Source organism: Sminthopsis crassicaudata, chromosome 2 (assembly GCF_048593235.1).
Source record: "Sminthopsis crassicaudata isolate SCR6 chromosome 2, ASM4859323v1, whole genome shotgun sequence".
Lineage (NCBI taxonomy): Eukaryota > Metazoa > Chordata > Mammalia > Dasyuromorphia > Dasyuridae > Sminthopsis > Sminthopsis crassicaudata.
Window position 1 is genome coordinate 683195730 of NC_133618.1, and position 26281 is coordinate 683222010.

Below are 26281 nucleotides of genomic sequence, written 5' to 3' on the forward strand. Positions count from 1 at the left end.
CCGTGGGTGGGCGTCCCGTCCGCTTCAGCTCCAGCGCAGAGGGAAGTTCTGGACGCTGGCGGCGAGTTCTCCTGCCTCCTTGGCAGCAGGCTTTCTCAAGGCTGAAATGGCTGGGGAAGCCCCCCAGGTGTTCAGAGGGACTCTCTGCGCCCCCCCCCCCCCACGCCAGAGCTTTCCCACCCGCCACTGATCGGACAGCCACGCTCAGGACCGGACCGGAACTCCGGCCGTCGCTGAAGCGCTGGCCAGGGACGCCCACCTGGACGATGCGATTGTCACTTGCCAGCTCAGGGAGGGGGAGGCTCCCAAGGAAAGTGGGGGCCGGGCGAGGCCCCCAGACGGAGAGGCCTCCTTAGCGAAGCCTGCCAAATCTGCCCCACGCCCGACGGAATCGCTGCCCGGGGGGGCGCGGCTCCCTCACGCGGGCCACGGGGCTTGAATTCGAGATGGGCCTTTGCGGAAACGGCGATTTTAGGGAGAACTCACGCAGGTTAAGAGCTCCCAAGAAGGTCCCCCAAAGTGGCCACTCTCGAGGTCTGGAGAGCTCTAAAGCTCTCGGGAGCTTCTCGGAGTTCGGGGACCCAGGGGAGACCCTGGCCCAGGACCGCCCGGACGGCGAGCCCTCCCCGGGGAAGGGGTGTGCTCCGGGAGCAAAGCTGAGTGGAAGGGGCCCAGGAGAAACCCCCAACGTGGCCACAGTAACTCTGGGGACCGAACAGCCAGCTCACGGCCCCGGGCAGGAACCGCCGCCAGACCCTCCTTTCCAGGTCCCCTGGCTGGGGCGCGGCGGCCGGGCTCAGCCCCAGAGGGAAAATAGGGGCCAGCTGGGAGCCCGCCCCTTCCTGGGAGGGGCGGGAGGGCCCGGCCCGGGAGATGACTTTTACCTGAGGTAGTCTCGCCCCTCCGGGAGTCTCACTGACTAATGCCCGGGACTACTGGAGGATGTGCGCGGACAAGCTGGACGCTGGATGAATGAGAACTAATTAAGGCAGGGGGTTAAGAGCCTTGAGGGGCTTGGGAAAGGCTTCCTGGGCTAGGGGCGACTTTAGCTGACATTGGAAGGAAGCCGGGAGGCTGATGCGGAGGAGGCACAGACGGTGAAAAGGCAGACAGACAGGGGACAGCGTGGCCAGAGATAGAGAGACCCAAACACGGATAGAACAGAGGCCGAAACACGGATAGAACAGAGACCCAGACACGGATAGAACAGAGACCCAAACGCAGATAGAACAGATACAGAAACGGGGATAGAACAGAGGCCGAAACACGGATAGAACAGAGGCCGAAACACGGATAGAACAGAGACCCAGACACGGATAGAACAGAGACCCAAACGCAGATAGAACAGATACAGAAACGGGGATAGAACAGAGGCCGAAACACGGATAGAACAGAGACCCAGACACGGGTAGAACAGAGGCCGAAACACGGATAGAACAGAGACCCAAACACGGGTAGAACAGAGGCCGAAACACGGATAGAACAGAGACCCAAACACGGGTAGAACAGAGACCCAGACACGGATAGAACAGAGGCCGAAACACGGATGGAACAGAGACCCAGACACGGATAGAACAGAGGCCGAAACACGGATAGAACAGAGACCCAGACACGGGTAGAACAGAGGCCGAAACACGGATAGAACAGAGACCCAAACACGGGTAGAACAGAGACCCAGACACGGATAGAACAGAGGCCGAAACACGGATGGAACAGAGACCCAGACACGGATAGAACAGAGGCCGAAACACGGATAGAACAGAGACCCAAACGCGGATAGAACAGAGACCAGAACACGGATAGAACAGAGACCCAAACGCAGATAGAACAGATACAGAAACGGGGATAGAACAGAGGCCGAAACACGGATAGAACAGAGGCCGAAACACGGATAGAACAGAGACCCAGACACGGATAGAACAGAGACCCAAACGCAGATAGAACAGATACAGAAACGGGGATAGAACAGAGGCCGAAACACGGATAGAACAGAGACCCAGACACGGGTAGAACAGAGGCCGAAACACGGATAGAACAGAGACCCAAACACGGGTAGAACAGAGGCCGAAACACGGATAGAACAGAGACCCAAACACGGGTAGAACAGAGACCCAGACACGGATAGAACAGAGGCCGAAACACGGATGGAACAGAGACCCAGACACGGATAGAACAGAGGCCGAAACACGGATAGAACAGAGACCCAGACACGGGTAGAACAGAGGCCGAAACACGGATAGAACAGAGACCCAAACACGGGTAGAACAGAGACCCAGACACGGATAGAACAGAGGCCGAAACACGGATGGAACAGAGACCCAGACACGGATAGAACAGAGACCGGAACACGGATAGAACAGAGACCCAGACACGGATAGAACAGAGACCCAAACACGGATAGAACAGAGACCCAAACGCGGATAGAACAGAGACCAGAACACGGATAGAACAGAGGCCGAAACACGGATAGAACAGAGGCCGAAACACGGATAGAACAGAGACCGGAACATGGATAGAACAGAGACCCAAACACGGATAGAACAGAGGCCAAAACACAGATAGAACAGAGACCGGAACATGGATAGAAAGGAGACCCAAACGCGGATAGAACAGAGACCGGAACATGGATAGAACAGAGACCCAAACGCGGATAGAACAGAGACCGGAACATGGATAGAACAGAGGCCAAAACACAGATAGAACAGAGGCCAAAACACGGATAGAACAGAGACTCAAACGCGGATAGAACGGAGACCCAAACACGGATAGAACAGAGACCGGAACATGGATAGAACAGAGACCCAAACACGGATAGAACAGAGACCGGAACATGGATAGAGCAGAGACCCAAACACGGATAGAACAGAGACCGAAACACGGATAGAACAGAGGCCGAAACACGGATAGAACAGAGACCCAAACACGGGTAGAACAGAGGCCGAAACACGGATAGAACAGAGACCAGAACACGGATAGAACAGAGGCCAAAACACGGATAGAACAGAGACCGGAACATGGATAGAACAGAGACCGAAACACGGATAGAACAGAGACCAGAACACGGATAGAACAGAGGCCAAAACACGGATAGAACAGAGACCGGAACATGGATAGAACAGAGGCCAAAACACAGATAGAACAGAGACCGGAACATGGATAGAACAGAGGCCAAAACACGGATAGAACAGAGACCGGAACATGGATAGAACAGAGGCCGAAACACGGATAGAACAGAGACCCAGACACGGGTAGAACAGAGGCCGAAACACGGATAGAACAGAGACCCAAACACGGGTAGAACAGAGACCCAGACACGGATAGAACAGAGGCCGAAACACGGATGGAACAGAGACCCAGACACGGATAGAACAGAGACCGGAACACGGATAGAACAGAGACCCAGACACGGATAGAACAGAGACCCAAACACGGATAGAACAGAGACCCAAACGCGGATAGAACAGAGACCAGAACACGGATAGAACAGAGGCCGAAACACGGATAGAACAGAGGCCGAAACACGGATAGAACAGAGACCGGAACATGGATAGAACAGAGACCCAAACACGGATAGAACAGAGGCCAAAACACAGATAGAACAGAGACCGGAACATGGATAGAAAGGAGACCCAAACGCGGATAGAACAGAGACCGGAACATGGATAGAACAGAGACCCAAACGCGGATAGAACAGAGACCGGAACATGGATAGAACAGAGGCCAAAACACAGATAGAACAGAGGCCAAAACACGGATAGAACAGAGACTCAAACGCGGATAGAACGGAGACCCAAACACGGATAGAACAGAGACCGGAACATGGATAGAACAGAGACCCAAACACGGATAGAACAGAGACCGGAACATGGATAGAGCAGAGACCCAAACACGGATAGAACAGAGACCGAAACACGGATAGAACAGAGGCCGAAACACGGATAGAACAGAGACCCAAACACGGGTAGAACAGAGGCCGAAACACGGATAGAACAGAGACCAGAACACGGATAGAACAGAGGCCAAAACACGGATAGAACAGAGACCGGAACATGGATAGAACAGAGACCGAAACACGGATAGAACAGAGACCAGAACACGGATAGAACAGAGGCCAAAACACGGATAGAACAGAGACCGGAACATGGATAGAACAGAGGCCAAAACACAGATAGAACAGAGACCGGAACATGGATAGAACAGAGGCCAAAACACGGATAGAACAGAGACCGGAACATGGATAGAACAGAGGCCAAAACACGGATAGAACAGATACAGAAACGGGGATAGAACAGAGAGAGACTGAAACAGATAAACAGAGACCCAGACAAACAAGAAGGAAGCAGAAGTCCATGAGGCCCCCACTCCTCTCCCTCATTCAATTCCTGCCCTAATCCTAGGGGAGCAAAGCTGGGCCTCTGCAGGCTAGGTGAGAGGAGCAGGAAGTCGTGGCTCTTGCCTCAGCTTCCTCCCTAGAGCTTAGTCCAGACTGGAAATGAAGGGGCAGTCACCTGTCCAGCCTGCACCTGAACCCTGGACGTGTCTGGGGGCCTTGCCCTGCTTGGGGGGGGACCCCTTCCATGACGGGACAGCCCCCGGGGGAGGAAGTTTGTTCAGAGATCCAGATCTGCCTCCTGGCAACCTCCTGTGGCGCCCCCCAAACCCCAGTCAAGAAGAAAACTCTTATGTCTCCTCTGTCCCCCTTCCGTATTCCTGCAGCTCTTCTCCCAGGTCCACTTCTCCAGGTCCTTTTCCTAACCCCAAGATGGCACCATCTGCGTCCTTCACTGTCCTGTTAACCAGCGCTGGTCCTCTGGGGGGCCCTCTCTCAACATCCCCGAAGCCCGATGCTGGGGCCTGGCCAGGGCTGGGTGAACAAGCCCCCTCCCCCAGGACATTCGCCTCTCAGTAAGGCAGAAGGTGACTTCAGGAACCACTCTGGACGTTGGGGGAGGGGAGATGGGGAAGTAGAAGGTCTCCCTTGTTTCACAGATGAGAAAATGGGGACCATTCGCCCAAGATCCCCCAAGAGTCGGGCTGAGCTGGGACTGGAATGATTTCATTTCCCTTTGAGTTTGTGACTCATCCCCCAGGGATCATTTCTGCATGAAAGGAGGTGTGAACTTTTCGAGCCAAGCCTCCCCCTCCATTTAGAAAGCTAAGAGATCGAAGAGAAGGGAGCACTTTTATCCCGATTCAGTGGATTTTGTCATGGGGGGGGGGGGGGCGTTCATGAAGGTAACAGCATGGGCAAGCAGGAATGGGCTGCAATCTGCCTCAAAGGAGGGCACTCCCCCACAGAGGAGGGCGTGACTCCATTGAGAAGACTTTCTGCTTGTCCCGGTGACCGCTGGGGTCACTTCAGTTCTCCAGGCTGCTGTCCAGCAGGTCAGCCATCCTTCCACCCTTCACATGCACAAATTTGGGGACCCTCCTGTCTCGGCGCCATCCTCGTCCCGGACAAGAGCGCTCCCTGGCCCCGGGCAGGACCGATGCTCCGCGGGGGCAGCACAAGTTCGGCTCCGTGAGGGCAGGGCAGTGTTGTTTTGGTCTCAGTATCTAATACAGTAATATTCATTCTAAGAAATATTTCCTGGACCGAACCTCGTGACTCCCAGGCCAATGTGCCCACCCCAGGGGCAGGGCTGCTCGCATTGACCCCAAGGTCCCTCTGCGGCCGTCCCTCTCGCGTCCCGATGTGCCCCGATTCCTCCCCCAGACTAGAGGAGCGGGAGATTCTTCTCGAGAAGATCACAGAGTCCATGAGAACAGAGACTTGGCTTGACCAGTTGAACAATGAGTTGGTCAAGGAAATGAGACAAGGTGGAGGTGTCCAAAATCTGGCCAGCCATTTGGCTGGACGTTAGGATCCTTGTCTTCAAACTTTCGTCAGACAGTGCCTTCTCAACCCCAGCCCACTGCCTGGGTCCTGGGCCCCCCCTTTTTGTCCCCAACGGCCACACAACCCCCCAGCCCAAGATGGTGTGCCTGTCTTCCCCCCCCTCCCATGAAGAGTCAGGAAGTGGCTGGAGGAGAAAAATTCCACATCTACACCCGCTTTCCAGAAGGATGCAAAGACTTCCTAGTCCTGATCTGCCTCTTCCCCTTTCTGGGACTCAGTTTCCTACTCTGCAAAATGAGGCTTCAAGGGCCCTTCCTTGCCTAGTGATCCACAAGCCTGACCTTCCCTGCTACTTCCTGGGCGCTGAGAGGCTCAGCATTGTGACCAGAAACGGTGGGTTTGTAACACCATCACACTGCAGATGGCGAGGGTATACCCAGCCGGCCTCCTGCAGTCAGAACTCTGCTAAAGGAGCATTTAGTCAATCCAATAAGCCCAAAGAGAAAGCCAAAAGAAAGCCATGTCCCAAATGGGCCGGTTACAAAGTTCAAGGGGCAGAGTCTCTGGGTAATGAATCCTTTGATTATTATTGCTTGGAGTCTATAAAAGGATCGCTCATTTGGCTGCCTTTTTTAAACCAAAGATGGATCCTTGTGGCCCTTTAATGCTTATATACCGGGAAGAACGAGTGTCCCAACAGCTGGCGATCAACTCTGATTGGTTAACAATGAATCCGAAGAATGGGTGTTTTATTCTAATGAGGGGCTGGGGGACGGAGCCTTTGGTGACAGACCACCCTCAGCGGGGGTCCAGACTCTAGCCCCTCAAACTGTGGCTCTCGCCCCCTGTGGGGTCTTGTAACTGAAGGGGGGAGTCGTGAAATTAAGATTTATCCCCAATAAGGGGCAGCTAGGGGGCGCAGTGGAGAGAGCACCAGCCTTGAATTCAGGAAGACCCGAGTTCAAATCTGGTCTCAGACACTTAACACTTCCTAGCTGTGTGACCCTGGGCAAGTCACTTAACCCCAGCCTCAGGGGAAAAAAAAAAAGATTTATCCCCAATAAATGTTTGATTTGTATTTTATAAACCTACATACCCCGAGGCAAGTCAAAATTTCTTGGACAAAAAAGGAGTGTCCCATGGCCAAGGTTCAAGAAGCCTTGATCTAGATTAAAGATTTACACTGTCCCCCCCTGCCCCCCAAGCCCAAGCACAATGGGCAGGGGTGGGGGCTCCCGGGGCACAGGGGTGGGGGCTCCCGGGACACAGGGGTGGGGGCTCCCGGGATACAGGGGTGGGGGCTCCTGGGGCACAGGGGTGGGGGCTCCCGGGGCACAGGGGTGGGGGCTCCTGGGATACAGGGGTGGGGGCTCCCGGGGCACAGGGGTGGGGGCTCCCGGGGCACAGGGGTGGGGGCTCCTGGGATACAGCGGTGGGAGCTCCTGGGGCACAGGGGTGGGGGCTCCCGGGGCACAGGGGTGGGGGCTCCCGGGACACAGGGGTGGGGGCTCCCGGGGCACAGGGGTGGGGGCTCCTGGGATACAGGGGTGGGGGCTCCCGGGGCACAGGGGTGGGGGCTCCCGGGGCACAGGGGTGGGGGCTCCTGGGATACAGGGGTGGGGGCTCCTGGGGCACAGGGGTGGGGGCTCCCGGGACACAGGGGTGGGGGCTCCTGGGATACAGGGGTGGGGGCTCCCGGGGCACAGGGGTGGGGGCTCCTGGGATACAGGGGTGGGGGCTCCCGGGGCACAGGGGTGGGGGCTCCCGGGACACAGGGGTGGGGGCTCCTGGGATACAGGGGTGGGGGCTCCCGGGGCACAGGGGTGGGGGCTCCCGGGACACAGGGGTGGGGGCTCCCGGGGCACAGGGGTCGGGGCTCCTGGGATACAGGGGTGGGGGCTCCCGGGGCACAGGGGTGGGGGCTCCTGGGATACAGGGGTGGGGGCTCCTGGGGGCCCCAGCTGGAGGCATTGCCAAGGGAGCACGCATTTGCACATTTAGACTTTAAGAATAATAGTTCCTGCTTCCTCTCTAAGTTTGTAAAATGTTAAAATCGTGCAGCCTCTTAAAAAATAAAATGGAATTCAAGGAGTGGGGTGTTGGAGGAGCGGGTTCTGCAAGTGGCTGGAGATGGGGGGGTTAGCCATTAGTTCTACAGAGGTGAGCTGAGACTGCAGGGGTCAGGAGAGTGGCTGCTGTGGGGTACACTGAGACAGTGGGGGAAGTCGGGGTGCTGTGGGATACACGGAAACAGTGGGGAGAGTTGGGGTGCTGTGGGGTACACCCAGACAGTGGGGGGAGTCGGGGTGCTGTGGGGTACACCCAGACAGTGGGGGGAGTCGGGGTGCTGTGGGGTACATGGAAACAGTGGGGGAAGTCGGGGTGCTGTGGGGTACACCGAGACAGTTGGGGGAGTCGGGGTGCTGTGGGGTACAGTAAGGAGAAAGTCCGGGAGGAAGGGGCGGCAGCAGCGTCATTCTTGGAGATGCAGAGAAGGGCTGAGCAAAGTTCCACGAGGTCCCTGGTGCCCGGGCCCATGGGGGGGAGGCCGCTGATGCCGGGCCATCTCCCCCTCCCCCTCCGCAGCCATCTGGGCTAGGGCTGGGCCTGGGGCCTGGCCGGTCTGCTTCCTGTCCAATCCCCCCAGGATCTCCGAGTCCTGTTAGAGGGCCCCCCCAGCCCCGCTGGACCCCACAGATCCCTGGTCTCTGGCCTCCCTCCCAGCGCAGCCCCATGCTTTGAGCTCTGCCCTCCCCCATATCTTCCCTCTTTCTGGGACCAGGAGGAGTAAGGGAAAGGGCCCTTGTCTTGGGAGTACGGGAGGGGGGGCTCCGTTCTGTGGCCAAGCCGGGGTGACAGTGATAAGAGCCAGCATCCGTGTAGCGCCTGCTGTGGACCAGGCACTGGGCTCCAAAACGTGACCTCAGGTGATCCTCACATCAGGTTGGGGGGTAGAGCGGTTTGCCCCTGTTTGACAGATGAGGAAACCGAGTCAGGCAGGGAGCGGCCGCACTCTGGGCACGGGCGGGGGGGCCCAGGTCCCCTGCCCTCGTCCTGCCCTTGGTGATGGGGGCGCTGAGCCTGGGACGGGCTTCTCGGGTCATTGGGAGAATCTCATTACTCAGCTCTTCAATATCGCCCTTAAACAGGAAGTGTGGGGAGGAAGGAGGGGAGAGTGAGACGGAAGGATATTGTGCAAAGGGGCAGGACAGAGGAGGTGACTTCCGGGGTCCAGAACCTGCGGCAGGCGCCAGGCCCGAGGTACCGCAGGGCCCAGGAAAGGCCTCCAGCTTTAAATCCCTTCGGCACCCCCAGGGAAAGGGGGCCCACGTGTGAGCTGGGCCGACTCCCCACCATCTGGAGGGAGCAGCCGCAGGGATTGCTGGGTCCGGGCCCACCTTGGCTATCCCGATGTGGATCTGGGACTCCTACCAGGCCCACCTTGCGGTGCATCCAAAGCCTATGGCCACCCTCGAGGGAGCTGCAGGGGCACCCCGGTGCCCCCCGCCTCCGGCTGCCCCCTGTCACTCACCCAGCCAGTGGGGACCCCCCAGCCGGCCGGCCTTCCGGGAACAGGCTGATGACAGGAGCGTCCCGAGCCAGGAAGGAAGAAGTGAGCTGATGATTACCCAGAAGGCCGACCACAAGATCCTGCAGATTCATCTGAGCTGTGAGAAAAGAGAGCAGCGGCTGGGGCTGAGTCACCGGGGCCAGACAGCGGCCCAAGGATGTGAGGGGGCAGGCTGGGAAGGAAGGGAGCCAAGGCCCTGCCCCTCAGGGTGCCAGAGGCGGGGGGTGCTCCGGGAGGTGGGCGCCCACCCGGACTGCTGGCGCGATCCCCAGAGAAAGCGGAGAAAGGCGCAGGGACACCCTAGTCCAGGCTTGGTTTGTGTCAGAAAAACTAAAGGCGAAGAGCCCACGGACCCAAAGGAAGGGGGCAGGGGTGGCGCTGCTGTGGCTGAGGAGTAGAGAAAAACAACCCAGGACGTAGATCAAACCAGTGACCAATCCCCGACCCAGAGCGGGAAAGGACCCTGCCTCCCGGGGAGAGATGCAGGATGGGAGGCTGGGCCTGGCTGTGCTTGGCTGTGTGTCCTATTAGGAAAGATCCACCTTCCTTCCCTCCCTCCCTCCTTCCTTCTTTCCTTCCTTCCTTCCTTTCCTTTCTTCCTTTCCTTCCTTCCTTCCTTCCTTCCTTCCTTCCTTCCTTCCTTCCTTCCTTCCTTCCTTCCTTCCTTCCTTCCTTCCTTCCTTCCTTCCTCTCTCCCCTCCTTCCTTCCCTCCTTCCTTCCTTGCTCCCTTCTGTCTCTCTCTCTCTGTCTCATTCTCTCCTGTCTTTTTATCTCTTTCTTTTTGCCTCCCTGGCTTCTGCTTCTCTTTCTTCTTCCTGAACGGGAGGGAGAGTGGGCAGTGGAAGGAAAAGGAAATAAGTGCTTGGAAAGAGCCCGTGCAGCCCGGGAGGTTTCCCAGCTCTAGCCCCTTGAGGTACTGGCCGGCACATGGTCGGCCCAGAACCGCTGTGACCCTCAAAGAACCAAAAGCCAGATCAGAATCCCGGTGAGCTCATGGTAGACTCTGCCTCCCTGGAGCCTCTGGGGCTTTGCTTGTGTTGTTGTCAAATATTTCCTAATCACGGGGTCAGGCCCGGCTCCGGAGAATGCCCCCGACCGGCTTTGGGCCTGGGGGCTCCGACTGTGAACACCCCAGGGCCCCTCCCCTCATTTTACAGAGAAGCAAAGGGAGGCTCTAAGGGTGGGTGGAAGCCTTTCTGGAGGTCACAAGGCTGGCCAGAGAAAGTGAGGAGGGGGCTCAGCTCTTCTTGAGAGGAGGAGGTGAGGAGGGGCCGGGGAGCCTGAGGAGCCGGCCAAAGCTCGGGAATAGCCTCTTGGGCAGTCGGTGGTGGGAATGGAATGGGTTGGGGGGGGCAGCATGTCCCGGGCCGGCCTGGGAGCAGGAGCTGGGAGGCGCTGGGTGCTCCTCCAGGCCCGGACGCCTGCTGCTGTTCCTCCTCCCAGCGGTGTCGTCAGGGGGTGCCTTGACTTGGATTTCATCGAGGCGGAGCAGTTGCAGTCTTGGACCCCACTCTCTCCTGCAGTCGCCCGGGTCCAGTGGCCAGAGACCGAGACCTGGGAGGCGCCATCAAGGGTCCGAAGCCCGGCGGGTCCTCTTCAGGAGGAGACACAAGGCCTTCCCGAGGCCCTGGGTGCAGGAGAAGGCTGGGCTCGGCGGCGGAGGAGACGGGCCAGGTGAGGAGAGCCGGCTCCCGGCCCTTTACTCAGATGCAGCCTCCTTCCCGAGTTTCACAGAGAATCGGGCTGAATGAGGGATCCGAGGGCCTGCCCGGGTCAGCAGGGCCGGGGTCCCAGCGGGCAACCCGACGAGTGTGGGCAAAGCCGGAAACCCTGCTGGGGGGGAGGAATGGCCTCCTGGCCCCTCCCCGACCCACGATTTCCCTTCAAAAGCGGCGATGGTTCAGTTCAGTTTAAGGGACAGAAGCAAACACCAAGGAATGAAAAGTCCATCAGAGATGCATGGAGGGGACGGGCTCTCGGAATCCCAATTATCCGAGTTAGAGGCAGCCTCTGGAGCATCCTCCCCCAACACGCCCAAGCAGGCGGCCCAAGGAACGCATTACCCCTCCCTCACGGGGTAGTTCTTCCAATAGTCGGCCTTTTTCATCCCAAACTCTCCCTTCAGAAGTGCCAAGGCTGCCTGTCTCTATCTGTCTCTCCTTCTCTGTCTCTTCATCTGTCTCTGTGTGTCTCCCCTCTCTCTCCCCATAAGTGGGAAGTTTGTTTTAAATTTTTAAATAACATTTCATTTCTTAATTACTTGTAAAAATAATTTCCATGCTTGTTTTTCTGTTTTGAGTTCCAAGTTCTATTCCTCTCTCCTCTCCCCCTTCCCCATATCATAAGCAGTCTGATGCAAGTTAGATATGGGTAAGCATGTAAAATCTTTCCAGATCAGGCTTTTTTTTTTCATGAAGACGAACAAAAAAGAAAGGAAGGAAGGAAGGAGAAAACTAGCGCGCTTCGTCCAGCATTCCCTCTCTGGGAAGCGGAGAGCTCAGCATTGCGGGGACAGCCGAGCCTCGGACCGGGCAGCCTCACAGTCGCTGCCCGGAGGCAGTGAGCTCCCGGTCCTGCTCACTTCACTTAGCATTAGTTCATGGGAATCCTTCCAGGTTCTTCTGCCCCCCCCCCTTGTATTCCATTACAAGCATATAGCCCAGCTTGGGTAGCCCTTCCCCATCCATGGGCATCCCCTCGGCTTCTAGTTCTCAGCCATCACAAAAAGAACTGTTGTAAAAACAGGCCCTTTTTCCTTTTTGTTTTTTAACCTTTTGGGGTCCAGATATTGGGGCGCCATTGCTGGCTCAAAGGGACTGCACTGAATCCCATGCTCAGGGGCCCTCTGAGCGGCTACCGTGCCGCTGGAGAGAAGGGGGTTCGCGTAGAGGTGGGGAGGCTGGGCCGTGGCCAGAGACTGGCTGCTGGGGCCCAGGAGTGATGGGTCTGGTGACCGGGTGCATGGTGGCGGTCTCAGTAACAGGGAAGCCTGGAAGAGATGAGAGCAGGCGTTTCATGTGGGACTCCTTGAGTCTGTCTGGTTGGAGATGCAAGAATGGGGGTCAGCAGCGCGGTGGAACCAGCCGTAATCTGAGGGGATTCAGAGATTGCAGGAGGGGGAGTCAGGCCTGGTGCTAAGGGCATTGACTTGTGGTTGCTTTGCCGGATCAGTCTCTCCCTCCACCCAGCTTCCAGGAGACCCTCAATAAACCTCCTTGGCTCCCTGTTGCTCCCATCCTCCAGCTTGAAGTTGAAAATCTCTTTTTTCCAGGCTTCTCAAACACTTCTGGAGCCAGCTGGCCCAGACATCTCACCCGTGGTCCTGGGCCTGGGCCTTCTCTGCTCGATTTCTCCACATGCCCCAGGAAGTCCATTATTGGGATAACCTCCTTTTCCCCTAGAAACCCGTCTTGCTCTCCCTCTCCTGCGACCAGGAGCTCCAAAATTCCCTAAGGAAAGAGCTCAACTCATTCATCTCATTGTCAGGGGGGATGCCTCAGACTGACTCTCTCACTTCCACGGGCCACCTCCCCCGCTCCTGGAGGGCAGGATCTATCACTGCCCCTTAATGAATGGTGCTTAATGAATGCTCACTGACCGACTTTACTCTGGTCCAGTCTCCTGCCTCCTCCCTCATCTCAGGGCCTTTCACTGACTGCCTCCCCTCCTGCCTCTCTGGGCTTCTGGCTTCCCTCAAAACTCACTTTAAATCCCATCTTCTCTGAGACCCTTTCAGGTCCCCTCCTTTTGAAATACCTCAGTTTCCCTGAGTTAGTATGCTATGCCCACCCTCCACTTCCTGGCCATTAGGACTGAGAATGAGGGCCTCAGCGCTCTGGCCACTCTCACATTCATACAGCTCCACATGGCTTATCTCAAATACCTGGATGCGACTTCCTGCCTCCTGCTCCACCACCAACTCATCAGAACTTATGACTTCCTGAAATTAGGACTTACTAAGTGTTTCTCCCCCTCCCCCCACCTGTGTTTCCCTGATAGCTGGAGCCTTATAAAAATCTCTGGAATTAATTGCTGAATGTTTTGAGACAAGAGTCCCATTCAGCCAGCTGGGGGCCAGATTCTCCACTATTAAAATAGTGTCTTGCCTCAGTTTCTCCAGAATTACACCTTTTTCATAAATGCTGATAGGCTGTGATCAGTTGGTTGGTTCCCTGTTGGGGAATGGGACTTGTCCCATTTGGATCTGACCTCAGTAGGAGCAAAGCCTTGTAGGAGCTGTGGGGATCCTCCTTGGACACGAAGATGGTCCAGGATAGAATACATTCTCAAGGTGTTGTGGTGAAATGTTCTTGCTGTGTTTAAAAGGAAATCTCCCTCTCTAAAATGTAATTGACTTTAATGTGGGCACTCACTAGTGGGCTACCACTGAGGGATATACCTAAACTAGGGGCTCAGATCAATGGTGTTGATCCCTCTTAGGGGGACCCCTAGGATTCTGAGGGGGGGCAGTGAAGCCAGAGCCCGACCTGTTGATGGAGGCAGGCTCCTGTCATTTGGGGAGACTGAGAAAGCTGCCTCTTCATAAGAAAGAAGGGCTCCATGATAAGGTGGAGGTGAAGAGGAAAGGCGCCCAAGGTAGGGGGCCCAGAGATGGGACCAGACTGGCTCTCTGGGACGATGCTGGAAAGGTAGGTCTGGCCAGAAGGGGAAGGACTTTCAAAATGCCCGAGTGTATTTTGTCCAGAGGAGCCACGGGAGTCTATCTGGGCAGAGCCTTGCCATGGATGAGCTGCTCCCAGGAGATCCGGGGTGGGGTGGGGCTAATTGAGGTGTTGGCTAGGGAAGGAGGGCTGAGAAGGGACAGAGGCAGGGAAATGGCAGGATTCGGCTTCCCCAGAGATATGGGGGTTGAGAGGGGGAGCTGAGGCTCAGAGCCCAACCCTGACGTCTCCCACAGAGATGGGGATGGGGTGGAGGGAAGGTAAGGAATTCTCCTTTGGATATCAGGGGGGAGACCTTGTCTCCCTGGGGTCCAGAATGTCCAGAAGGCCCCCAGGGCCTGGGACTGAGCCTGCCTTTGCAGATCTGAGAGTGACCTGTCCTGAGTCAGGGAGGAGGGCTGACGACAAAGAGGTCCCCGACCACAGGAAGTGATTAAGAAATGTCTTCTGAGACTCCACTCCTTCTAGACTTGAGAACACCTGCTGCCAGTCAGCAGCGGTGACGACCCTCATGCCTGTCCCTGGCGGCCTTGCTTCCCCCCATGCCTAAATCGCTTGGTGGGCTCCCCTACACTGCCCCCCTCCTCCAGTGCTGGGCTCTGGACAACCTGGAGCGCTTCCTGCGTGCCCCACGCGGGCTTCTCCCGCTAGCCAGCTTTGTTCTTCCCCTTCGTTCTCTGAAATCTTGCGTTTGTTGTTGAGTCATTCACTTGGGCCTGATTTGTCTCAAGTGACTCCAAAGCACTGAGGGTAAAGAGGCCGGAATCGTTCGCCATTTCCTTCCCCAGTGTGTCCCCATGTTACCGATGGGGAACCGAGGCAAACGGGGTGAAGTAACTTGTCCAGGGTCACACAGCTGGCGAGTGTCTGGGGCGGCACTTGAACCCAGCCCTTCCTGGCTCCAGGTCAGGGGCTCTATCCACTGCTTCCTCTCTTAAAATCCACTATATATTGAGGGACGTGTGTCAGAATACTGCGGCTTATCACAAACTGAGAGAGTTGGGGTCAGTGGGGGGGCAAAACTCCCACCAGAATCCAAAGTTCAGAGTCTGAATTGAAGATCAGAAAAAGTCTTTATTCTTTCCCGGGAGGCAGGGCACCGGCTCAAACAGCTACGACGCGGAGTGTGAAGAACTCAACAAAGCACAAAACTTTTATCCCTAAAGCGGAGTCCCCCCTCCCCCCTCTCTTCTCACCATTTGCTGATAAGGGAGCTCACTAATTGACCAAGACAATATCCAAGCTACCCTAATGATTCCTAGATAATCGGACCTATCCGAAGGTTGCATTTTACAAACCCGGAAGTATTTCCTTCCGGCAAATTTGGAAGCATCCCATCAAAAGGGGCTAGTACAATCCTCCTTTTGCATTACCTCATCCTGACTTGTAAAGTTGAGCCGCTATGAATATTAGATGAGGGGATAGGAGTGAGGAAAATTCACCTGGGGTCACTTCTCACACTTCTCTCTTCCAAACCCCTCTTTTCCATCCCAGCAAAAAGCTTCTTCCCGTGGGCAAGAAGTCAATCCCCCAAAGAAGTTCTGGGTGGGTGGAATTATCTGAAAGGCAAGGGTGTTTTAGGTGCTCAATTTTGGGGAGGTGATAAGCTCTAGCTGGCCCATTGCCACCACACCATCCCTGTGGGCAAGGTTTGTAATTTGTTTCCTTAATTATACAACGGCTTTCTCTTTCTAGATGGTGTCTGATATAGCTCAGGGACAAAACCTTCTCCACTTCAGCCAAAAGGCTAAGTCGGGCTTTTCTCTTCTGCTTCCTGGATTTCTGCACAAAAATATATCCTTATAATCTAGAATGGGTCTGATTCCCCACGCCACCATCTTGCCGTGGCTGTTTCCTTCCTTCCCTTCTTTTCCTTCCTCCTTCCTTCCTCCCTTTCCTATTTTCTCTCAATATTATTATGTGACTTTCTACAATGCCAACAAAAACTATGAACGTGAAGCGTTTGGAAGGCCCTCCATTCCTGCTGGTCAAGAGGTTAGTGGCAACAAGAGGGTTATTAAGCAGTGAAAGAATTCTCTCCTTCCCGAATTCTTAGTCGAAAAATGAAAGTTTGTGGTTGGGTGGAAATCACTTTGCCAAGGGACTGACTCTTGTGGTGGCAACGACCTATCCAGGAAATGGAGTTTTGGAGCTGAGAACAGCAGCAGGGCCCTGGCAGCTGAGCGGGCCGCTGGGGCCATCTGCGGAGGGCTTGGCTCTAGGAAGCCGTCATATCGGGCACCTTGGTGGGGGCCGGGACAGCCCGGCCGATCCGACCAGGATTCCTCAATTGAATGAGAGCTAAGAACGTCTAAGGGAGTTGTTTAGCCCCCGCACAGCACTGCCTCTCTGTCCTGGGAGGATGCTTCTGAGCCCGGGAGAGCCTGATCTCAGAGCAGAAACGGGGACACACTCTCAGCGTGATCCTCTTAAAGGGAGCAGGCCCCCTCCCTCCCAGCACTGCTACATGCACAACGGGGCTTTTTCCTCTTCAGGGGGCCCTGAGTCCCGTGTGCAGAGACTGCGCCCAGTGGAAACAAGCCGGGTAACTCCACATTTTGTCCAGAAAGGCCCCACTGGCGCATTTTTTCTTGTTACCAAGAGCATAAAAGGGGAGTTAAGGGAAAGTTCACTGGTTCCTAGCAGAGGAAAGAGGCTACATTCTATGTAACAAGCCAGCCCGCGGAAACTATCTACGCGGAAATGTTATTCCTAGAATAACGAGAGCCTGCTGGCTGAGAAGTCCCTGAATGGAGAAGAGCATGTACTGGAAGCCTCCCGAACAAGAAAGGCTTTGGGCACGCTGGAGGCTCGGGCTTGTCTTTCCTTGTTCGTGTTTTTAAACAACGGAAGCGTGCGCGGTCACGTTCTCGCGTGGGAGAGAACGCAGCGGCTTCGGTCCCGCTGGCAGAGTTCTCCAGAACCTTCTGGGCCTTTTATCCTAGAACATCCTGTAAACAACCACCCCTCCCCCATCGGGATTCCGTTCTCCCCGGTACAAAAGAAAAGGGGAATGGGGAAGGTGCTCAGGGCGCCGCGGACCCGCATCTCAACCTCCATCTACAGAAAACAGACAGACAAGGAGGGAAAACAAACTAAAAGGCCCTTTGTTGCGGTGTCACGGGTACAAACGGTGCAGAAGCGGCGGATGGTCCGTCCCCCAGCGCTGGTCGCGGGCTCAGCAGCTCTCGCCCTCGTCCTCCGTCTGGGGCCAGGCTCTGGAGGGGGCGCGCGGCTCCCGGAGGCGCTGCTGGGCCTCCCAGTCGGCCTTGTCCAGCTCAAACTGGCGCCACTTCTCGGCCAGCTCGCGGTGCTGCTGCTCCAGGGTGACCCTCATCTGCTCGTGCCGCTGCAGCAGCTGCGCCTCGGACTCCTGCAGCTTCTGCACCTTCTCGCGCAGCTTCAGCTCGAACACCCGCTCCATCTGCGCCTCGAGCTCCCGCATGCGGGCCGCGTGCTCCTCCCTCTGCGCCCGCGGGCTGACGAGCAGCTGGGCCCGGCTCCGGGGCCGCGTCATGGCGGCCAGCTTGCGGCTGCGGTAGTTCTCGTAGTGCACGTTGTTGGTGACGTCCTTCAGGTCCTGGGTGTGGGTTCTCATCAGCATGTTTCGGAGGATGGTGAAGTCACAGTGATCGCCGTTTTCCACCTCGGCCACGCCCCAGGGGTACTTTCTCCCGCGGACCCTTCGCCCGTCGACCTCGACGATGGTGTTGCTCCCGACCACGGCGAGCGGCAGGCGGTCCTGGATCTTCTTGGCCGGCCTCCTGTCGCCCGCGTCGCCCGTCCCCGGGAACTCGTAGATCTTAATTTGGTGCTCCTGGATCTCCTGCATGATCCGCTTCTTGAAGCGCTGGCACTCCTCGGGCGTGAGCGTGTCGGCTTTGGCAATAAGGGGGATGACGTTGACCTTGTCGTGCAGGCGCTTCATGAACTCCACGTCCAGCGGCTTGAGGCCGCGGCCCGAAGGGGACAGGAAGTACAGGCAGCACTGCACCCTGTGGTCCGGCGTCTGCCGCCGGTACACCCGCGACTCGGCGTTCAGGTAGTCCTCGAACTTGCTGTCGATGTAGTCGAGGACGGGCTGCCAGCAGTTGCTGTTGTCCACCGCGTCCCCGAAGCCGGGCGTGTCCACGATGGTGAGCAGCAGCTGCCCGCCGCCTTCTTTGCGGAGGACTTTGGCCTGCTCCACCAGGGCGCTCTTTTCACTTCTGCGGGGGGGCCCCGGGGCCTCGGAAGAATACAGGTCCGTGAGGAACAACGAGTTGATGAACGTGGACTTGCCCAGGCCGGATTCTCCCACCACCATCAGGGTGAACTCGAAGCCCCTCTTCACCGACTTTCTGTACACTTGATCCGGGAGATTGGCAAAGCCCACGTAGCCTTGGACGTTCTTCGCTTGAGCCATGGCGCCCCCGCCGCCGGCTCCGCGGCCAGCCCACTGACCCGCGTCCCCTCGCGGGGGCCCTGTCCATTCTCCGACGCCACGGGCGCCCTGACGCAGCCCAGCCGGCGCCGCGCCCCAGGCGCTCGCTTTCGGGACTTCGGGGTTTGCCCGGGCGATTCTTCTTCCGGCAAAGTCTCGGACGAATGGGCTCCTCGGTCCTTTCCTCTGGGCCCGCAAGCTAGGCTGGCGGAGCGGCGGCCAGTCTTGTTGAGGGGAGGGCCCCGGCTGGCCCGAGACCTCCCGAGGGCGTTTCTGCAGCCGTTGGGGCTCCGGAGATTATTCGCTGCTCTTTCCTTGCTTGGAGTCGTCTCGTGTGGGGCTCTCCGCTGCCGTTCTTCCCGGACGGTGGCTCTCTCTGGATCCCGAGCCTGGAGGCCGCGGGCGGGAAGTTCCCTTCGTAAAGGGCCAGGTCCCTAGCACGACTTTGTCAGGTCCCGATTTTAAGGCTGTTGTCAAGCCCACTTCTCCCACCCCGTTCCGACTTCCCAAAGCTGCTTTTCGTGTGTGCGACCTCTTCCTTCACTGGGCCACAGGACTTCAGAAGCCCTGCTTGTACCCTCGAGGTCTCGGGTCTCCTGCCAAACAGCGTCATTTTGGGTTGGAACATCGTGCTTCTGGGTTCTTTCTGGCAGTGTCTGTGCCTCCCCCCCTCCCCCCCACCCGGGAAGCGCCCAGAAGGGAGTCCTAGTTTCCCTGGGTGTCCGCTTGGCTGAGATCCGGGTGAGTCTTTGCCCATCCTGGACACCGGCCAGAGAAGAGGGCAGACTAGACCAAGAGCAAGAAAGCTGCCTTCCCTCCCAGAAGGGAGGAATGGCCACCCCCCCCCACTTCTCTCGAGCCTGGGCCGCAGGGATGCTGCCTCCTCCATTCTGGGCAAGACCCACAGACGATTTCTCTGCACAAAGAGCCTCCAGAGGGGATCCTGGAAAGATGGTGGGATGGGTGGGAAATTCCCTGCAAATGACTTGAAACAATATTTCAAGTGACACTTTGGAGAGGCAGAAATAAGGAAAGTGAGGGCAAAGCCATCCTCCAGCCTGACGGGACTGGGGAAGGAGGCCGGAAAGACTTGCCCCATCTGGGTTTTGTGGTCTGGCCAAGCTACACACGGGTTGTCTCAACAAACAGCAAACCTTGGGCTGCTCTGTGGGTGGCAGGAGCCCTAAAGCTTCAGGAACTTTCACTCCATGGTCTCTGGGATGGTGAGAGTGTGTGTGGGGGGGTCTGGCTGATCAGGGAAGACTGAGGGGTTCCCTGCTCGGGTTCCATGACAAAGAGGACAGATTGTGGTCTCTCCTGGGACGGAGGTTCCAGGACAAGGTGAGTGAGCCAGGGAAGATTGGAGGTGGGGTCCATTCTGGGACCTGGGCAGAGAGTGTTTGCAGTGGAGCCTGCAGGGACCTGGGTAGGGAGGGCTGAGTTCAGGGTGGCGAGGAGTACTGGAGGTAATTCCTAAACAAAATGGGAGCTGGAGGAGCAGAGCCCTACTTGGCCTGGGGTCACAGCTCATTGGAAGAACCAAGAAGTCAAAGGTCTTCAGTGGAGCTCTGAAAACTCCCAAAACCCTGGAGCCTGAGACCTCATCCCACCACCCTGGGAGCAAGTCCCCAAGCCAACGTGGAGTTAACAGTTAAGAACCAGCCTAAGAGTACACAGCAGAAACATGATCTGACCCCCTAGTGTTCCCATGATGATAGAGAAGGTCGGGCTCAAACAGACTCACCTAGACCAGAACCCTCCTCTGGCCTGGGACATGCTCAGAGCTGGTTGGAGCCGGAGAATCTGGACACAAAGGGAAGCAGAGTTCAATTCTATGACACAAAGGGAAGCTGAGCTCCTTTCTAAGTGGGAAAGCACTTGCAAGTAGGAGCTCCGCTTCCTGAGCACGAGGGCTTGGGGTTCTGGGGCAACAGCCCAGGGAGGCTGGACCACGCCATCCTCACTCTCAGCTGTTCCCTATGGACAAGGCCAAGTTCCTGGGTCTTGTGGGAATAGTCTCACAGACACAAACAGAACCAGTTAGCGCATTGAAGGTAAAATCTGGCTTAGTTCTCAAGCAGAGAATTCAGCAATCGTGAACCCATGGAGGTGTGAGGGATGGCTCTCAAGTCCTGGGAAACAAGGGGAACCAAATCCCTCATGGAACACTTGGTGCTGGTGACACTTTGTCAGAAGGTGAGAACATCCAGAGCGCAAAAGGATTATTGTGATGGCAAGTTCAGCTGCTTGCTGGCCTAAGGCTCTAGGAAACGGTGCCTCCAAAATATTTCTGCCAAAGGAAGGGGGTCGGGAAAAACCTAGAAGGAGACAAAGAGGAGAACCGTAGAATAAGCCTTATTCTCAGGACAATTCTGCTTCTCTGCCTCCAGATATAGAGATTTCAGCTTGGTTTTCCAGTTTTGAAACTTCAGAGAAGTTCAGCTTATATGTCATTTGCTACCTCTATCCTTGCCTAACTCTTGTACCTGATACAATGTTTGATAGAATTCACTTGTGAATCTGCCGTACTAGAACTTTTTCTTAGGAATCTCACTTAAGACTTGTTCTGCCTTTTAAAATTAGAGAAAGATACTTTAAAAAATAGAAAAATAATTTCATTTTCTATATCATTATCAATACAATTTATGTGTAAAATCCAAATAATCTTTAATTTATAAAACCTTAATCCAGTTTTGAGAAATTATTACTAAAACTCAAAACAAATAAATAAATTTTGGAGCTAATCGTATACATCTGTGCATAGTTCTTAGAGAACATAGTCTAGTCCTATTGCTTTTCTCAACAGCAGAGGTAGAGAAAAAACTGGGGAAAGAAATAAGAGTAATGCCACAAAATTATGAAAAGATTCAACAGTTGGGAAAAGAGCTTACTGAAGAAAACTCCTTATAAATTACAAAAGGAAGCTAGTGACTTCCTAAGAAATTAAAACAAATCTTAAAAACAAAATCAACAGTATGAAAAATAGAAGAGAACATGAACTATCTCATTGGAAAAATAACTGACCTGGAAAGCAAATCAAGGAGAGACAGTATAAGAATTATTGGACTACTGGAAAATCATAATTAAAAAAAAAAGATAATTTCAAGAAGTTATTAAGGAAAAATGCCTGAAATTACAAAACTAAAGGGAAAAATAGAAACTGAAAAAAAAAAAAATCCACTGATCACTGCTTGAAAAAGATCCCCAGATAAAAACTCACAGTAACATTGTAGCTGTGTTTCAAAGCTCCTGTGTCAAGCAGAAAAGATTACAAGCAACTATAAACAAACAATTCAAGTATTGCCTTGCTGCAGTCAAGATAATACAAGATTTAGCAACTTCTACATGAAAAGTCTGAAGGGCTTATACTATATTCCAAAGAGCAAAGGAGCTGGGTTTGCAATCAAGATTAATCTACTCAGCAAAGTTGAATGTAATCCTGCAAGGAAAAAAAAAAATGGAAATTTAATGAACAAAAGGACTTTCAGACATTTTTGAGGAAAAATCCAGAGTTAAATAGAAAATTTGACTTTCAAATTCAGGAGGAACATAAGGAGGTAAAGGGATTTAATAAGGCTAAACTGTTTGCTGTCCTATAGAAAGTTATATCTATGACTCTTAAGAATGCTGTATCATTTGTAGGATAGTTAGAAAGAGCATATATAGGTAGAGGAACTGGGTTTGAATTGATTATAATGGGATGATACCAAAAGGTAAAATCGAGTAGGGAGAGATAAAATGGAGCAAATTATCTCACACAATCAGGTGTGAATGGAAGAACCATTATGGTGTCTGGCAGAAGGGGGTGGAGGGCTGGTAGTGCTGGAATGTTATTTTCATTAAGCCTGGGTTTAAAAAAGGGAATAACATACATCCAGAAGGCTATAAAAGGCTTCTTAAAGAGAAATAGGAGAATGAGGGGAAAGGATAAGGGAAGAGACTCTTAGAAGAAGGTATGGATTAGGGAGCAATGGTCAGAAGTAAACTACACTTATGAGGTGAGAGAGAGGAAGAAGAGAAAGAAGGATAAATAGTAGGGAAAATAGGGTGGAGGGAAAAATACAACTAGTAACTAACTTTCAATGTGAAGGGGATGAAATGGAAACAACAGAATGGATCATAAATCAGAATCCAAAAATATGTTGTTTAAAAAAACACACATTTGAAAATGAGAGACACACAGAGTAAATACAAAAGTTGGAGTAGAATTTATTAGGCTTCAGCTGATGTAAAAAAAAAGTAGGAGTAGTAATATTGATCTCAAAGCTAAGACTAAAATAGATGTAATAAATATTGTGTTAAAAAGTACTGTAGGGGGCAGCTAGGTGGCATAGTGGATAGAGTACCAGCCCTGAAGTCAGGAGGACCTGAGTTCAAATCTGTCCCAGACACTGAACACTTCCCAGCTGTGACACCTTGGGCAAGTCACCTAACCTCAATTGCCTCCCCCTCAAAAAAAAAAAAAAAAGTACTGTAGATAATAAAGTAATATCAATACTAAACATATGCACCAAATATTGTATCATCCAAATTTATAACGAAAAAGGGAAATGAAAATAGGTGGAACTATTTAGCAAAATCCCAAGAGCAAAACTGATAAATCTAAGAAATCGAAAAGTCAAGGAGATGAGCAGACTCTTAGATAAGCTAGTTATGATAGCTATCTGTAGACAACTGAATGGGAATAGGAAGGAATATAGTTTAACTGGGCCATGTGGCAACTCTCTAAAATTTGACCACATAGTGACCATATATAAAAGTCTCTGCAGAAAAGCAGAAATATTAATGCATACTTTTCAAATCCTAAGGCAATGATAATTACATTTAATACAGGATTGTGAAAACACAGATTAAAATTTAATTGAAATTAAATAACCTTAAAGAATGAGTGGTTTTGGAACTTAAAATACTTTTTAAAATGTTAAATATCATTTTAATAAATAATACAGGAAATATAATATAAAATATTATATATGTATTTTTAAAATGAGCGGTTCAAAGAGCAAATCATGGAAATAATAATTTTATTAAAGAGAATGATAATGAGGCAACATACCAGAACTTAAGGGATGCAGCAAAAGTGGTAATCAGAGAAAAACTTATATCTCATAATGCTTACATCAATAAAATAAGGAACAGATCAACAAAATGAGTATACAGTTTTTAAAAAGTAGGAAAAAAACATTTAAAATGCCCAATTAAACACCAAATTGGAAATTTTGAAAATTAAAGGTGAGATTAATAAAATTAAATGTAAGAAAACCATTGAATTAATCAATCGATAAAACTCAGCTGCTTTTCATGGGAAAAAATTGTGGAAATGTTAACAAAATATTAAAAATATTAAAATATTAAAATTTAAAATGTTTTTTTTAATTTAGTTAATATGATTTGAAAAAAGAGAGAAGAAAACATCAACTAGTATCAAAAATGGAAAATGAATACACCACTAATGAAGATGAAATTAAAGCAGTTATTAGGAATCATTTTGCCCAATTATATGCAAATCAACTTAATTTAAATGAAATGGAAGAGTCTTTGCAAAAAAAATAAACTGCTTAGATTAACAGAAGAGGAAAATGAACATCTAAATAAACCTGTTTTTAGAAAAAGAAATTGAATGGTCCATAAATGAGCTTCCTGGGGAAAAAAGGTATCAGGATGAGAGAGATTTACAAGGAACATTACCAAACATTTAAAAATCAACTAATTCCGGCATTAAGGAAAATTATCTGAAATTAATCGGGATAGGAGGAGGCCCACCACACCCCTTTTATGAAACAAAGGAGCCTCGGCTCAGAGCAAAACCAGAAGAAGAAAATGGGGTGGCTCAAAGCAAGGGCGGAGAGCCAGGGGGTTCATGGGGGAGCGCCCGCGGGTGCGGTGCACACACACGTTCTCAGCGTGCACACGTGCAAACATTCTCAGCATGCACGTGCCCCTAGGCACACGCAGCGTACATCCATGCACACACGGACACACGATGCACATACATAGCCAGTCCACAATGTTTGCACACACAGCATACATCTATACACATGAGTGCATAATACACGTGTGTACATGCTTCCCTTGCACACAAGGTACTCACATATCCACACACAGCACACACCTATGCACATGTGTGCACACGATGCACATGTATAAACATGCGTACACCTTACACACACACTCCCAGTGCGCACTGTGCTTGCCCACGTAGACAAGCACACACCCACACGGTGCACTCACATGCAGCACATACGCGTGCTTGCACACACAGCATGATAGGCACACAGCACACACGCGCACAGTGCAATCTAGCCACATACACCCGGATGGGCGCGTAATACACACCACTACACGTGGCTTGCACGTGCTTGCACGCACGGCACACACCTATCCACACGGCACACACGTGACAGCTCCCCGCCCTGCACACAATTCACTCACAAAGGCAGTACGCCGCGCGCGCGCGCTTAGGGAACAAGCGGGCCGGGAGGCTGCTGAGGGGACCCTCCTCTCTCGGCCTCTCCGGGCCCCTTGATGCGTTTCCTCCCGAGCCTCAGAGCTCCCTATGGGCCCACACCCCCAGCACCTCCCAAGGGAAATTGTAGCAACAGTGATGAATTTCCCAAAGGCCCGAGGGCGGGAGGGAGAGAACCCCAGGCGCAGCCGGGTCCCCAGGAGCTTTGGGGAAAGGACCGCGGGGGGCCTCGCCGCGGCCCCTCCCCAAGGTCCTTCCGCCTCGGTCCGTTTCTGTCGGCTGTCTCAGTCTCCCGGGTCTGTGGGGCCGTGGGTGAGTCACTGCCCTGCCCCGGGAAGGGGCCCCTTCCATCTCCGGACGGAGTGACAGGCCCTTAGGCCTCCGAGACTTGGCTAACCCCGTCACTGACCCTTTGAGCTTCTCCCCTTTCACCCAGGCTGGAAGCAGGCGGTGGGTCAGAGGCCTCCTGCCCAGTCCCTCCTTCCCCACCCCCACTCCGTGCGCGGTTCCGGGGATCACCTGCCCCGTGCCGCCACGCCTCCCGGCCCCCAGGTCCTTCCCCTAGACACAAGGCTGGCCAGTGGGGCTCCAGGTGTGAGTCCCGCCCTCCCTCCTCGGGCCTGGCCCCCCGGCCCCCGGTCTGGAAGCGGAGCCCCCACCGCAGCCCCGGAGCGCCCGTTCGGATCTGGTGCCCAGCGGCGGCCCGCGAGCTCGCTCTAGGGTCTTCCCGCTTGGGATCCAGCCGGTGCGGGCCTGCCGGGACCTCCGGACGCTGCCGGGCTTGAGGGGGCGAGGGAGGCCGGAGCCTCGGGTACCCTGCGGTCCAGGTCCGGAGCCGCCGGGACAACCGCGGCGGCGGGGAGCGGGGAGCGCGCCCGAATCCGGAGCTCCTGCTCCCCCGGCCCTGTGGGCCGCTTCTCCTTCCCAGGATTTCGGGAAAAGTCGGCTTTGTCATTTGTTTTGACGTCATCGCGCCCCCTCCCCCATCCTCCCCTTCCATGCACCGATGGAGGCCTAAATGCGGTTCCGGCGGTTCCGGCCCAGCCGCCCGGGCAGCCCCGAATGCGGGCCCAGGCTGGCGGCCGCACTCCGGCTGGGCCCACGCGGGGTCTTCCCGCCCGGGACTGTAGATGGCGTCTTCCCGGCGGCCACGTGTCTCTCCGGGCCTCCCGCCTATTGTTAGAGCACGAGGAGAGGCCCGGGCCCAGTGCCAGGGGAGGTTGGTGCTTCCGCTTCAGCTCTGAGGAAACGCGGCTGGGCGGGATTGGGCCCTCTGTGGGGGATGGGCCGGCCCGGGCC

The 26281-nt window shown here is 54.2% G+C and overlaps 1 protein-coding gene and 1 pseudogene across 4 annotated transcripts; one reads left to right on the forward strand and one right to left on the reverse strand.

Annotated features, from left to right (window-relative positions):
• The first annotated feature begins 9138 nt into the window (after positions 1 to 9138).
• Positions 9139 to 13008, forward strand: LOC141559126 (uncharacterized). 4 transcript variants are annotated; one of them, XM_074297233.1, is made up of 3 exons: positions 9139 to 9569; positions 10855 to 11085; positions 12683 to 13008. In XM_074297233.1, exons 1-3 carry the CDS (start codon positions 9251 to 9253, stop codon positions 12862 to 12864), a joined length of 732 nt encoding a protein of 243 aa, XP_074153334.1. In that variant the 5' UTR covers positions 9139 to 9250; the 3' UTR covers positions 12865 to 13008. The 4 variants fall into 4 exon arrangements, with proteins under 4 accessions (XP_074153334.1, XP_074153336.1, XP_074153335.1 ...); XM_074297235.1 differs by having other exon boundaries at positions 10935 to 11085; positions 12683 to 12942; XM_074297234.1 differs by lacking the exon at positions 12683 to 13008 and adding an exon at positions 12389 to 12675.
• A 4171-nt stretch (positions 13009 to 17179) lies between these two features.
• LOC141559125 (septin-7 pseudogene) lies at positions 17180 to 18812 on the reverse strand (annotated as a pseudogene).
• Positions 18813 to 26281: the final 7469 nt, after the last annotated feature.